The sequence below is a fragment of the Lampetra planeri genome, chromosome 32 (assembly GCF_965212315.1).
Source record: "Lampetra planeri chromosome 32, kcLamPlan1.2.h2, whole genome shotgun sequence".
Classification (NCBI taxonomy): domain Eukaryota; kingdom Metazoa; phylum Chordata; class Hyperoartia; order Petromyzontiformes; family Petromyzontidae; genus Lampetra; species Lampetra planeri.
The window spans coordinates 5,292,385-5,308,248 of record NC_136138.1 but is presented as its reverse complement, the minus strand read 5'-3'; the positions used below and the strand labels follow the sequence as shown (position 1 = coordinate 5,308,248).

General features: G+C 53.4%; 1 protein-coding gene across 12 annotated transcripts in view; it reads left to right on the top strand.

Moving 5' to 3' along the window:
* The window catches only part of LOC144729367 (neuronal cell adhesion molecule-like), a 211,979-nt gene that overhangs the window by 159,774 nt on the left and 36,341 nt on the right, over positions 1-15,864 (top strand). For all 12 annotated transcript variants that reach the window (XM_078609574.1, XM_078609575.1, XM_078609580.1 and 9 more), the window contains 5 exons: positions 616-786; positions 11,035-11,143; positions 13,174-13,358; positions 13,924-14,058; positions 14,565-14,708. In XM_078609574.1, coding sequence (XP_078465700.1) covers positions 616-786; positions 11,035-11,143; positions 13,174-13,358; positions 13,924-14,058; positions 14,565-14,708 — 744 coding nt within the window. The remainder of the gene's footprint in view (positions 1-615; positions 787-11,034; positions 11,144-13,173; positions 13,359-13,923; positions 14,059-14,564; positions 14,709-15,864) is intronic.

The following is a 15,864-nucleotide window of genomic DNA, read 5'->3' as shown; positions in this document are numbered from 1 at the left end:
GCACACACGTGCACACACACGTGCGTGTGTGTGTGCGCGTAGTCGAGCGGTGGTGTGGCGGTTGGCACACTCCGCTACGAACCCGACTACTGCTCACGACCAATAACAGTGACAAATATCTGAACCGGTTTTGAGCCTCCCCTTGCTTGACTCAGCATTCAATGAATACCTCGTGCAGTGTGTAACCATCAGCTTTGGGGAGACAAAGGCGGCCGGGCGTGGTCCTGGCCACCCTCCCCCTCGTGCGCCGTGTGGTCCTTCATAGGTGCTCGCCGAAAGCTCTTCCCCCAAAACTCGTTTGGAGGCTTTAGGGGCAATCTTTGTCTTTCTGCACATATACGTGTGTGCACGCGAAAACTTGAATTTGAATCTCAGCCGTGGCTAACAACAGTGGTGAGTAATTTCGGATCTGCGGCTCAACTTTACACACAAGTACCTGGTGCAGTGTGCAAACATCGGCATCGGGGAGGCGTCCATCTCCTTCCGCAATTATCCCACCCCATCCCAAATCACTTCCACCAACCCCCTTCGTTGACACCGGTCTCTCCTCCTCCTCCTGACCCCCCGTGATCCCCTTATTATCCCCTTACCCCGACGGTGGCGGCGGCGGCGCAGCCATGGAGAGGGTCCCGCAGGACTCGCGCGTGTCGCAGGGCCTCAACGGCAACCTGTACTTCGCCAACGTGCTCCCGACGGACGGCAAGGACGACTACGTGTGCTACGCGCGCTTCACGCACACGCAGACCATCCAGCAGAAGCAGCCGCTCAAGCTGATCGTCAGGCCGAGTGAGTGCCGGGGCGCCCATGCGTCGTGGCTTCATCGTCGCGCTTCGTCGTCGTCGTCGCCACCGCCATTTTACACCACGTGCCAAATGTCCGACACCATCCATGCTCGTGTGTGCGTGCGTAAGAGCCGCGTAGATCGTGTCGCGCTGTGGGTACACGCGTGCTTCCCGCTTCCCGGTCCTAAGAAGTGGTTTCCATCGTTGTTCTTGTTCGTCACGCCGGTCGGTTTTGCACGGCACTTTACTGCGTTAGGTTTTCTGGTGGATTTTTTTCGTTTTGTTGGCTCGGGTAAGCGGAGGGTTGCCACCCTTCCTGGTTTTCGCAATGTGGTCCTCTCTTTGAGGAAACTGCCCTTGAAAAATCCGCGAGTCTTCTCGGCGAATATTGAGAGTCAATTGCTTCATAGTTCTCCACTCTTCCCATAATATGTCCCGGGTTTATGAACCTTTTGAGTTCGCTAACCCGACGTGCACGAATGGCTTAGTAATCCCGCAGTAACCTGTGGGCCCTGTATCCTAAGGCTGTTGGCACAGCGCACAGTTGGTGTTAGAATCCAGCATTGCCTTGCGAGCCCCGTGGTACTTTGTAGCAGAGGTGTGGACTCGAGTCATGTGACTTGGACTCGAGTCAGACTCGAGTCATGAATTTGATGACTTGCGACTCGACTTGGACTTGCATAACAATGACTTTGTCCCACCTATGAGATGTGGACTCGAGTCATGTGACTTGGACTCGAGTCAGACTCGAGTCATGAATTTGATGACTTGCGACTCGACTTGGACTTGCATAACAATGACTTTGTCCCACCTCTGCTTTGTAGTGCGGTGTAAATTCTACGCTCGTTCACAGAATTCTACTTTTGAATCCCCCTCCCCGGTCCCCCCCACATCCGCGCCTCCTCCCTTACCCCCGTGGCGGGCGTTATGCATCAACTCTGACACGGAGGCAGAGATTGCGGGGCCCTGGGACCAGCGCGAATCGGGAGCGCTAACTCCACTCGGGGGCAATTTCACAAATGGAAAAATTTCAACTTTGCCCGGCGACTGCCGCTGAGACCGGCCCACAGCGTCGGGAAGCATCAATTTATTTTTTCTTCTTTTTGCTTTCACCGTGCGGCTCCCAACTCTTGTCTACGTTTTCATTCGCGAATTAATTCGGGTTGATTTATGTCTTCTAAGCGTTCTGCTCTCGTGTTGTTGGCGATCGTTGGACCCCCCCCCCCCCCACCGATCACTCTCTTTCTCATTTCCGTGAGAATCCACGTTCGCCATTTGAGTTTTCCGCACAGCTTATTGTAAAGGATGACCCAACCCAATGAACAGATTTGTGTTGCTTTCATTCACTACCAAAGCAGCATTGGTCCTTAGCGACGCGGCAGTACGAATCTACACCTAGAAGTGGAAAGGTTTGATAATTCACTCCGCACAAGTTGAGTGCACCATTTAGGTTTTTTTGTACGTTAGAATTTTCTCTCCACTGCTGGATGAATTCCTCCCCGTGCCGTCGATCGACATCCCTCACGAGCCAGTAGCGCTCGCCATCGATCTCACGCCTGCGCAAGAGCTCACCTCGGCGCTGCGTCCCATGCAGCGGTCATCCTTTTGGACGCGGTCCCTCCTTTGACTGTGATTCCATCGCCGGTCTCACCCACCATGCGGTCCTGCCCGATCCCACTCATTCTTCTTAACGGCTACAAAGATCGACAATGTAATGACTTCAAACGCATGATGGAAAGCATTGCGGAAATCCATGAAATATGCATGATTCTTCTTCCTTGTTTTAATTGGGATACCTTGCATGAAGAGCGCTATATAAAAGCCATTAGTATTGCATTATTATTCTTTTTTGGAATTGTGTCTTTTAATTTTAAAACGTAGGTTTAGAATCCCCCCCACACCCGCCCGCCCCACGCCCCCCCCCTTACCCTCTCCTGCTGTGCTTTGGTCTTTACTTCCAGTGGACGCTGACAATGACACTGCGTCCCAGCCAGGGCACGGTGAGTGAATTGGTGGTGTGGCCGGTTTCCCTTTTGCCGGCCAACCAACCTCGTTCCGTCAGCCACCACGACCACCACCATCGTCATCACAGTCATCACAATCGCCATCGTCTCCTCCTCGGTCTGAGCAGGAGCGATGAGCAGTGCCATCTGTGCCGGATAAATATCAAAGGCATTTCATTTCCTCGTGTGATGCACGTGGCATTCCACCTAATGAAATGCGCACGGGTGTCTGGCTGACTGCGTCCGAGTGCGATTAGGAACTCGTGGCTTGTTAAGAGGATGGGAGAGCCGCGTGCGCTTCCGCGATTGAGAGCGGCGAGCGGCGGTTATAATGTGCGGTTGGTTTGAAATTTAAATTGGTAAATCTTTCAACGTTTCCATTCAAAGCACATGGAGCCAAATTCTACCATCAGCATCCAACATCAGCCACGAGCCATCCACTGCTAGACGAAGGCCGTTTGTCACCACAAAAGGATAAGTTGTGGCAATAATAGCACACTGGGCCTTGACAATATATATTTAATATTCTTGGTTCTTTCGGTAAAGTCACGTAGAAGGGAAACAATAAAATAATAAAAATATAAAAGATTTGTTTTAAATGTTGTTTCCCTTCTACTTGAATTTACTGAAAGAACCAAGAATATGAATCCCTGCAGTCACGAAAGCTATAAATCAAAATATATATTTTCTTTGAAAGTCATCATCATCGTCAATCGTGATCACTCCACTGCTGAATGACGGCCTCTAAAGGCCATCCCCATCCTTCATTATCACGCGATACAACGATCCTGGCCAGCAGTGGCACACGAGTTGATCTCGTCGCTCCATCTCCGTGGGTGGGCGTCCCTCGGACGTGCTCCGTGCTTTGGATGCCAGTCGGTCGTTATCCTCGGGCCACCGGCCATCATCACTGCGAGCAACTGTCCGGGACCACTTTCCTTTCTTGACACCTCGTCACCCGTGTACAGAATTAGGTTGGTGAGTTAAGATATAAAATAAAATCTGACGGCAGGGAATGGCTCTGGTGTGAACGCGGCAGCAGTTCCAACAACAGCGCACCGGAGGGTCCGAATTTTATTTCACTCTTGTGCAGCGTTCGGCAGCCTCAGACACGCGCGCACATTTCCCGCAAATGCCTTTGATATGAGACTCCGGTGAGTGCGTGTTCATAACGCGCGCGCGCGCGCTCACACGTGCGCGCGTCGAACATGAAACGTGCGGTGCAGCCGATCCTCGTGCGGCTCGGTCATTACTCACTTCCCTCTGCGTTAAGTGCGACGGCGCCGCGCCATGCTGGAAACGACGCGACAATGCAACCCCTCCGTCGGAGGGAAATACATCATCTCTGGAAACCCGTGGGCAGTCGGCGCCATTGCCTCGGCCGGAATTAATGGTCGTGTTTAACGGCGTCGCTAAATGCAGCCAGTGGCTGTAACGCGGCAAAAATTTAATTTAATAACTCGCGTCGGCGTTTACATTTCTTCTTTTTTTATTAAATCACTTATTGCCTTAATAAATTATGGCAAAGACAAATTGACATTTCGTGTTCTAAGTAATGGTGTCAACAGCTCAATTAACGACACTGGAAGTTTAATGCTCCTTAAGCAGACACTTCACGTTGCCTCATCAGCCACGCTCAGCCGGTCAAAATTGCTCAAATGATATTTACACCATTTAGTATAATTTTTTTCCACGTCTGCAGAACGTATTCGTTTATTTATGACAACATTTAAAACCCAGTCACATCGCCAGTACATCCAACATGGAAGCCAAGCTGGTTTCAGCCTGGCTTATTACGTGGCATGACTAGCTGCCAGGGATTTCCTGGTGTCGTAAGCATGAGGCTTGCGAGGTATCCAAGAGATGGCAGGACAGCAACGGCTTCTCGAATCCATCTGTGTGGAGTTTTGAGTGTCACCCCCCACAAGTATGCATGGTGGATTTATCGGCTCAACAGTCATCGATGGCATTGGCCAAATATCCTAGTGTAGGATCCTCATTAAAGAGAGTCTTGAGACTTTCCTGCGTAAATACTTTCTTTTTTACTGTGCATCTTAACAAGGTGTTGCAACGAAGGTGGCTGATGCATCATTTTGCAGAATAAAATGCGCCGGGCGTTTGCGACACGCTGGAGTGCGTGGGGTACAGCCATAGCAACGCGCAGCTTGTTTAATATTCTGCCTCAGAGTCAAAGTCACCGCGAGGACGGTGGGTCGGCCCATAATCACATCTTGCAGAAAAATTCAGCGTTTTTTTTTGTTAGGTTTAACCAGAAAAAACTGCCCGGGCAAACAAGGACTCGTAATTCCTGAGCCGAGAGACAGAAATCAGCCTCCTTCACACCTCCTCCGAGGCCTCGCAATGCGTCACCGCGAAGCCTCCGGCGGCGCCTTTGTTGACGCCGTTAATTTGATTACAGCGGAGGGCCCGTTAAAGGCACGAGAGCGGCACCAACGTACGATTTGCATAATTGCTGCGGCCACATCACAATGGAGGCCTGATACGCGCAGCGAGCGTCTGCCTGCTCTCTCTCTCTCACACACACACACACACGTCCCGTGGCATTGATATTTCCGTAATTCAAATATTGATTGAAACCCGCCCCTCTATAAAAAAAAATCTCATCTTCACCCTAACCCAAACTTAATTGTTTAACGTTCCGCGTCCTAACATTCGGTAATTAGATTCGTTGACACCATCGGGGCCATCGTTCATTCAATTAATTCCAATTAAACGTTCATTTTACTCGCCCAGATAAGTCCGCGGCTGCGTCGACACCGTCGCCAACATCTTGAGGGCTGACTGCTGCCTGCGGCGGTGGTGTCGTTGCCGATTTGACCGTGACGGCGGCCACCTCCGGCTCCGGTGTAAACCGTGACGCCACGAAGAGCACCGGCGGGGCGGGGCGTTGAGGCACGGCCTGGCAAAGCCGTCGCGTGCGGTGGCAGGCGACGCGTCTTTCCGTCTTCGTGCCATCGCTCGCTTTCCTGCAGCAGCCTCTTCTCCAGCTCTCCGACGTGTTGCGTTGTTTGGCACGGTGTCCGACTTTATCGCTCCACATGTCCCGGAAGCCTCTTCAGTAATTCGGTCACTGAAAAGGCTCCCGGCGCTGAAATCGGTTCCTGAAGAAGCTGAAGTAGCACTTGGAGGAAAAACGTCAGACATTCAGCCGAATGATATGAAAACACACGCCTGAGTGAAATACGGCACAACCACGGCGCTTGTAGCCTCCTCCGTTGAGCGTCCCCATCCTCTCGGCGGCGATGAGGCCCTTTTCTCGATTGTCCTGTCGGTCGGCGCACGCGGCTCGCGCTCTCGTGGCTGTACAAGACACCCGTCCGCCCTTTCCCAAGTGTGCGAAACGACGGGAGGCGGCACGAGCGTGGCCGTCACTGGCGTTTCTGACAACCGGGCCGGCCTCCTCTTCCTTGGGCGATTGCCTGTCGTGCATCCCCCATCCTCCCTTGTGCCGCTCGTCCGTGAACTTGATCAGGCGGAACATTACTTGACCTCTGGGGGTGCTGCTGGCACCTCAATTGGTTATTTCCTTCCCCCGTGCAGCCGGTGCGGTGCGTGGTGTGGCGCTCATCTCGACCAAGCGCGCACACCGCCACCTTCCCGCTCACCACCTTCCCACCCACCACTTTCTCGCCTAACACGCAACCCACACTGAATTGTATTTAATGAGCCAGTGCATTTAATTTCAAACCGGGCTTTCTCCGGGTACCCTGGCTTGCTGCCACATGTACGAACGCTCATTAATGGAGGTGGCCAATCATCCCAATAGAGGACCAGAGAGTTTGGAAATTGATGGCATCGGTTCTTGGTTTGCCCTCCCCCCTTGTCCGTGGTTTCCGTTCGAGGACAAAAAAAACCTCACGATTCCACAGCGTTGGCGATTCCACACAATTTTGAGATGCCGTTCACACGACGCTCTGCTGAAAATTCGTGTTTGAGCGAAACAGAAGGACCTTCTGTTTCAATTCACATTGAGGGCCGCTAATATTTTAATCCGGAAGACGCTAATCAAGTGCTGTGCATTCGTAATCCTGCCGCCGCTGCTGTCTGCGTGCACGAGGACCAGCAGCTCATCCGTCTGTGTGACGGCATGACCGCATGCAGCGCGGGTACGGGTACAGTGGTGCGACTCGTCACAGCAACATAGAGACGACCCCGTGCGGGGATGTTCTTGGCGGTGGTTTGTCGACGATGCTTCGATCCCGCCCACCGATGTCGATCTGCGCGCTCGCGAAGCAGGCGTCGAATCACGCGCCCAAGAATCGCGAAAAGTTTAACCGGGTGACGACTGAAGAGAGCGGAATGAGCCCCGTTTTGTCAGAATTACTCGGGGATCACCAAAGTGACAAGGGCAACAACAAATGAAACAAAGTACAGGCATGAAGAGAATATAATTTAGAGCATAAACTAATGCACCGTCAATTGAGGAATTTGACATTTTTCACAAACAGAAATTGGTGTTGAATGATCAATTCCCTGTCGCCCAAGTCAGCTCTGGCAAATTATTTTTAGACTTATCATAGCACAATTGCAAAAATTAAGTGATAGAAACATCGCAATTAATTCACGTGGCCCCCCTGCAGCCACTAAAGGTGCTAACATCTTCGACAATGTAATGAACAAAAATATTTAATGGAATCTTTTGAAGGGATTGCTAGCAGTAGCCCTGTGATATCCGCTTCAGTGGACCGTTGTCCAACACGAAGGATTACCCCGCTCTGCGGGAGTTCCGTATGGTATCTTTGTCACAAGAAAAGAAGACCGAAAGCACAAGCGGGATCACAAAGGGGAGAAATTGACAGAGAGAATAACGATAAAACATTGACTATTGAATCGGACCGCGACTCTTGGATGACAAAACATCGAATCACCGAGCGGAAACGAATCACGCCGCCACTAACATCTCTCCATGCTGCGCCGCACTTACGTATGAAGGCACGTTGCATCGCACGTCACACACACACACACCCATGCACACGCATTTTTGTACACGGCGTGTCTGTATATACGTACGCACAGGGCTGTCTACCATAGATTTCTCCCGGGATGACGTCGTCGTCGTAGGAACGTGCGACGGCTCCGCCTCGTCGTCCTCGACGTTCCGAGCGACAGCTCTGTTGCTGTACGTGACTTTACCGAAAAAAACCTAAGAAGATGATTCCTTGCAGTCACGAAAGCTTCAAATGTAGAATCTGTTGCTGTTTTTGTCGTTGTCGTCGAGCGTGCTTTTGTTAATGCGCGTTAAAGTGGTGAACATTGCCCCGAAAATGTGTCGCTCGCTTACGAGACTCTGCAGCTCGGCTTTTGGAGCCGTGTGTGCTGTACGTGCGTGTGAGTTGTGCGTGCAGGAACCAGTGGTGCAGCGTTCTGCGCACTGCACTACGATCTCAGCATCCTTGTGTTCGATTCCTGACTATAGATAATATCAATGGCAAAAGTTGTCTGAACCTACCCTGAGCCATCTCCCGCCCCAACTCCCCCCCTTCCCCCCAAGTCAAATCGGCCTTTCACAAGTACGGGGTGAGGTGTTTCAAACGCACTGGGGAGACAAAGGTGGCTAGGCATGGTTTTGCCACACCAGCCCCATACTGGCGACAATAGGTGGCTGTAACTTGCACTCTCCCTCTTGGCTGTAAGTCTTCAGAGAGGATCTAGTGCAGTGGCTAGCATGCTGCACTACGAACCCGGCAACCCAAGTTAAATCCCCACTCACAGCCAACAAGGGTGACGATTAACTAAACCACTCCTGGGCCTCCTCTAGCTCGGCTCAACCTTAAATGAGTAACCTGGTGCGGTGTGTAAACATCGCCACTGGAGAGACAAAGGCGGCCGGGAGAGGTGCTGGCCACCCACCTCCTCGTGCGCCATGCCAGCCTTTGTAGGTGCTCGCGAACAGCACTTGCCCCAACGGTATGCTAAGGCTATATTTGGGATCTTTGCCTTCATATAAATACGTGTGAGTTTTCAAGTATTTTTCACGGCAGGAATGTTTCATTCCATGGACTCTCGCTTGGTGACACAGAGAAAATGTTGTCCACGGGCTGGAGAATTTCCAGGGGGTCTTCCAAGTCACCCGCAAACGAGAGGAGTGGGGACAGCTTCTGTCAGCGTGCCGGACTGGACGCGCGCGCGGATCGGCGGGCAGAAACTCAACACAGACGCGGCGACGCCCCGCCGCGTCTTGTTCCGCCGACAAATATCACAGTGGCTTTTCTGTTTTTTAAATGGCTTGTGTGTAGAGTGGCAGCGGCAGGTTGACGTGCCTTCTTTGCGGGAACACCATTAACATTCCGGGGCACAATCAACCCGTGGCTCGCCTTCATCTCGGCAAAATGTCACGTTCGAGCGTAATAAAAGCGACGCGGGCCCGCCGCCGATATTTGAGCGATTCCCAGATGCGGCTGGATTTACGGTCACGAGCTGTCACTGTCGTAGCGCGCGTGCACTCGGGGGACAGCTGTAAACCCTCGGCAAATGGCGTGCGCTCGCGCTCGCTTGGCTCTCTCGTCTCTCTCTCCCTCGCCCGCTCGGCCGCACGCTCGCTCGCGGAGAGCCGCGGAGGGATCTGAGGCACGCCGCGCGATTATCCTGAAGCCTTTGCCCCGTCTCGTATTTGTCGCGCGCCTTGCACGCGCACACACGAACGGATTTTAATTAAACGGAGAAGAGGAAAAAAATATCCGCTCGCTCGTCGGCGTAACGTGGTGGCGCGTTTCATTAGGACGGAGTCATTATAAAGGCGCACAGATGCACTTAAGGACAACGAATGAAAATGTAAATTGCAAGAGGCCTAATTAATGCGCGGCGGCGCTTGAATGGAAACGTTGCGCCGGCGCGAGCGTTGTTTGCCGTCGCGGCAGGCTGACGCGCAGATTGATATTTTGGAAATGTTAACTTTGTACCCTCGTTATATTCCAGTTGTGCTAACCGGTGACATTTCGCGACGCTGACAACTTTTGCGTTCAGATTCCAGCAGTGAGCATTGCACCACCCTGTGTCAAAAAAACAACGCCCCGGAAGATGACACCTCCGAACTGCTTCTGAAATCACTCTCGTGTGGGCCTCTCCATCCACGCTCGGCACACACCGTGTATGCTCCTTGAAAAGACCATCACACCACTAATAGTTAATTCTCTGAACCGATATTTAGCCGACGTAAGTAACGACCACATTTAATACTGTGGCTTCTTGATGCAGTCATTGGGGGGGGGGACCATGCTGAGACCGTCGATTTACTGCACTTGACGAACCCAGGTTTAATCGCGGACACCTCGAAATCCTGGAGTCACACCCAGGTATCTCAGTGGTGCTGGCTCAGCATACACCGAACCACACAGCGACCTCCACGTGTTAATTGTTTTTGTTTGATTTCAATTGAAGTACTCTTTTCGTACCTGGTGTGTATATCCCTTCGTTCCCGTGTCGCTCTGCTTAACGCAATTAATCGTTGAAAAATTTGCTCAATGCTTCTCTGTGCTCACAGATTCATCCCGGTCACATCCACAGTCATTCCTTTCATTATCATCCTTGTGCTCGTTAACCCAGCTGAGCCTCACTCAGTCTCTCAAGACTGCTTTGCAGGAGAGCCCTGCCAAGATTTCACAGTAGAGGCGCGATGTTGATATGTGTGTAATCCAAATTGAGTAATTTGCAGGCAGTTTTTCACCATTCGGATGTTTGCCCAACGTCAGTTACATTGTGCGGTGGGTTTTTCTTTTTTTGCCATGGGAGGAAACCGGAGAACCCGGAGGAAACCCGTGCAAAACAAAACGAGACCCGAGTTGGGAATCGAACCCGAGCCCTCCTTGCCGTGAGGCACGAGTGCCACCCTGCTGCCCTTTGTTGCCATTCACCCCTTGACACCCCCCCCACCACCCACCACGTCAAGCGCTCACCGACCTCTCGTCAACCCCCACAATGCAGGACTCGGCGCTTCCATTCCTGCGTTTCTCCTCACGCTGCTGGACTTTGCAGCTCTCTCCCAACGAGGCCTCATCCCAAGCCCTCGAGTAACCTTGCTCACTGAGAGGAAACGGTGTCAGCTCTTATCCGAGCAGCTTTCCTCAGGACAAGCGCTTGCCTGTAGCGTCATTTACATCGCTAGCTACTAACTGCCTCGCTCCGTTCATGGACCGTGAGCAAATTAATTGTGTCCGTGTTGTTCCACCCGCCCACGTTATCGCACGCACGCGCGCACACACACACACGCACATGTATGGGCACGCGCACAGAACGTCCGTCGAAGAGCCGCCCGTCGTTCCTGGAGCCTGCGGGCACGACGAGCAGCAAGCTGGTGCTGCGCGGGGACACGCTGCTGCTGGAGTGCATCGCACAGGGCCTGTACGTACACATCACACGCGCACGGGAGGAGCAATGGGTGATGCGCATGATCGTCATGGGGATGACACGTGGGGGGATAGGGGGACTTTATCGACCACACGACCGGGTCCACACGCGAGCGATCAGTTGCGCGACGGAAATCGCTCAGCTCCGTCGTCGCCCGCCACTGCTTTGTCCTCATCTCTTATCCCCAGCTCTCTTCAATAACCAATGCGTACGCAAGCGTGTCGACACTGAAGAAGTCAGCGGCAAGTAGAAACCAAAACCTCAAGTCCGGCCTTGATCGTCCTCCCCACGTCCTCAATCCTTTGGCAGCGTTGCAGAACGCTCCGGTAGAGCCCAGCGTGCCTGCCGCCGGGGCAATGAACAATGAAACGGAATTTGGTTTCCCGTCAGCCGAATAGATGAGAACACAAAGTCGACTTTTATATTTAATGTTGGTGTTCTTTTTGTGCCCCACGACCACCCATGCAGCCTTTAAGGTTGACAATAACACCACCCCCCCCCCCCCAACCCACTACTCCCGCTGAATCTCAATGTAAAGTGCGCGGGGAGTATAATCAAAGACGAAGAACCCCGTATAGGCATCACGGACTGTTGGGGCAAGTGCGGTTAGCTAATAGCACCTTTGAAGGCCGGCACGGCCCACGAGGGGGTGGGTGTGGGCTGCTACAACGCCAGCCACCTTTGTCTCCCTCGTAGCGACGATTAAACACCGCACCAGGTACTCATTTGAGGCTGAGTAGACCTAGGGGAGGCCCAGAACCGATTCGAATAATTGTTACTGATGCTGGCCGTGAGCGGGAATCGAACTCGGGTCACCGGGTTCGTAACGCAGCGCGCTAACCGCCACACTACCGCTCCCCACTACAGAGCATAATACCAGGACAAACACCCGTCATTCACCACTAAGTGACAGTGACGTCACCACAGCACCTGTGCCAGGCCAGGTGCACTTTGAGGCCACGTGAAGTGCTGAAGGCTCGCTGACAGGAGGTCACGGGACAGACCCAGGTGCCATGGGTTGGCTGACTGAGATGATTGGTAGATGTACTAGCTGTACCCCCCACTGTGCCAACTTGCTTCATTTGAGCCGCCCACACTTCGCTCGTTGTTGTGAGCTGTCGCTTCTCTGCCCTCCGTTGTTGTTGGAGGGCGACTGCCTCCAACTGCCAACGGAGTCAAATACGCAGTGTCACCAACTCACGCACTCCCACCACCACCACCACTGTCACTGTTCTCATGAATTGTGCCTCATCCACACTGGGTGAGACCACCACCACCATATTGCAGGTCCAAATACGTTGCACGTTGATTCCTCCTGTTAAGGATCCAGTCGATACCAGACACCTCATCAACTGCACTGTTCGGCCACCACCGCATTGCAGGTGGCAGTCTTCTCTTCCTGCTTCGTCCCTCGCACTGCTCCGCATTGGAATTCCCTCCCACTCTCACTTTACCCCGAGTTCTTCCAAATCACCTCGTTCAAATCCAGAAACGTATTAACTTCCAACTTGTTCTCTCGCATCCCTGTGTGTGTCCCTCCGTGCATCCCTCTGTGTCCCCACATTTCCACGCGTCTTCCTGTGTCGTCGTTCCCCACCCCCCCCCCCCCCCCCCCCGTGTCTTCGATTGTTCTCTCCACATGTCCCCATGTTGTGTCCACGTGTCTCTGCGTGTGTCCTCGAGTGTCCCCGCGTGCGTCCGCGTACTCGTTCGCTGCTCCCCGAATCTGCCCACGTGTCTCCACGCAGCGGATTTTTGGCTGCCCTTCGAAGAGAAGACGGTCACAGCATCGCACACTTCCATATGCACTTCTGTGGCCGTCTGGAACGCTCTTCCTCCCAATGTTCGGAAGCCGCTGGAGCTGAGCACTTTAAATCCAGATTGAAAAATCATTTCCTGAGAACTGCTTTTTGTGTTTAGTCTGGTGTCCTTACTCCGCACCTCTGATTGGCACAGTTGGCTGCGTATGGTGGGAAAGAAGTTGAACATACGTACGTGTGTGTGTGTGTTCCCTGTGTGTGCAGCCCCACGCCGGAGCTCCAGTGGAGCAAGCTGGGCGGGGAGATAACGCGGGATCGCGTCACCTTCGACAACTTCAACAAGACGCTGTCGATCCACGACGCGTCGGAGGCCGACAGCGGTAGCTACCAGTGCCGCGCCACGAACAGCGAGGGCAAAGCGCTGCACACCGTCACGGTCACCGTGGAAGGTGTGTGCCGGCTAGCCGCCTGCCTGCGGGCGCGGTGTGTGCCCGCGTGCGTGTGCCTCTGTTGGTGCATGTGGGGAGCGGTAGTGTAGCGGTTAGCGCGCTGCGCTATGAACCCGGCAACCCTGGTTCAATTCCTGCTCACGGCCAGTGACGATTATCTGAACCGGCCTTTAAAGGTGCTCGCTAACAGCACTGGCCCCAACAGTCTGTTAAGGCTATGCGGGGGATCTTTTTGTATGGACTTACGGAGAGCGGTGTTGCAGCGGTTCGTGCAGTGCGCTACGATCCCGGCGACCCGACTTGAATTCGCGTTCCCCGCCAACATCGGTGATGAATATTTGAACCAGTCTTGGGCCTCCCCCTAGGCTGACTCAGCCCTAAATGAATACTGGTGTGGTGTGTGAACACCGCCACACCAGCCTACATAGCTGCGAGGCAAACAGCACTCGCCCCAACAGTCCGTTGAAGGCTACACGAGGGAGCCGTTGTCCTTAGTCTTGTTTGTTTCCACGTGTGAGGAAATTTCTCCCGTCTGATCCTCTCCGTGCGTTCCCGGCCTCTGCAGCGAAGCCGTACTGGATCCCTCCAGTCCCGGAGAGCCGCGTCTACTCCCCACGGGACAACGCGCAGCTCGTGTGCCGCGCGCACGGAACCCCGAAACCGCTCATCCGCTGGCTCATCAACGGCGCTCCCATTGACGGTTAGACGAGGGCACACAAAGAGGGGGAGAGCCAGCCTCGCTCGCTCGGACAGTCACCCACCTATACGCTTACTCACCCGCTGACTTGCTCACACATCCGCACGCTCGTCCGCTCACGTGCACACTCACTCAGCCGATCGCATACACACACACAGCCAATCGCACACTCAGCCAACCAATCGCATGCTTACTCACCCAATCGCTCATCCAATCATGCATACACTCACCCAGCTATTGGCAAACTTACTCACTCAAATTGTGCTTAATTGATCGTACCAAATAATGCCAAATTATACCAAATCGTGCCAAATCATACCCAATTGTACCCATTAATACCATATGGTGTCAAATCATACAAAATCGTGTCAACTCGTTCCAAATCATGCCAAGCCATACCAGACTGTGCCACGTCGCACCAAATCTGGACAATTTGCGGCAAGTCACCGTCCCGAATCGTGCCGCGTCGTGCCGCATCGTGCCGCGTCGTGCCGCGTGTGGTGGAGCAGAGTCCCCCGCGGACCCGGGGCGCCGCGTGGACGGCGACACGGTGATGCTGAACGAGCTGAACGTGGGCGGCAGCGCCGTCTACCAGTGCGAGGCCTCCAACCGGCACGGCACCATCCTCACCAACGCCTACGTCAGCGTGCTAGGTGAGCGCCGCGCCGTGGGTGCGGGGGTGGCTGCACCCAGGGGGGCCACAGTGGCTTGGAGATGTTAACTGCCTCGCCTGGTATGCAGGAGGTCGTGGGTTCGATCCCGACCCTGACGCCTGCTGCTGCTGTATATTTGGAGTTTGCGCGTCTCTCTCCCCGTTGGTTGCACGGAATTTTTCTCCCGGTCCTGTTTTTGCCTCCGCATTTAGAATCGCCATACATTTAGATAAATTTCCACCTAATAAGCCACTTCGTTGAGCGATCATTCGTCGCCAGGTTGCTTCTGGAAAAGAGCTACGTAGCTCAGAGGGCCTTACCAGGTAATATAATGAAAGTTTATAGACTGGGACAGTTCCTCCCACAATCCTCGCTCCTCGCCACCTTTGTCTTTACCCTCATCATCATCATCTTCCCTCTCGCTAAACTCATAAGTGTCCTCTTCTGTATCCTCCTTCTCTGCTGCCTCCTCTGCCATCTTGCTCCTCCACTCCACTTGCCCTCTTCCTCACTGTCCCCTCATCCTCTCCTTCAACTCCCTCTTCTCATCTTTCTTGCTCTTCCCTCCCCTCGTATTTTGTTCCGCCTTCAAACTCTCCTCTTCCTCCACCTCCTCATTCTGCTTCCTCTCTTCTGGCTTCTCTTCATCCATCCTTCCCTCTGCTCCTCCTCAGTGTTTCCTCTTATAATTTGTCTGTTCTTCCTCCACTGCTTCCATTGCAATTCGCTCCCCTCATTCCCCAATCTCTCTCTCTCTCTCTTCTCCTGAAATGTCTCTCTCTCTTCCTGAATTTTTTTTTTCATCAACTCTTGACCTATCTCCACCTTCCTCTCCCTCCCCCTCACTTGTCTCTCTCTCTCTATCTACTCCTCTTCAATCATCCGGCTCTTCCCCCTCCCCCTTCCTCCGTCCCGCCCCCTACCCCACCCCACGTGACCCCGACGTTGACCCCACGGCCGGGGCGACACTGCCTAATTATCCACGACGAGTACCAAGGCTGCGCCCGTCCCCGTGATGACGACGCGCCACCAAGCCGCCGTCTCCTCGTTCGGAAACTAATCTCGATGGGCCCGGCAGACTGAAGAAGACCGATCTGAAGTTGCAATTTTTTTTCTAAACCCCTTCCTGCTAATCGCGGTCACAACCCCTGACCTT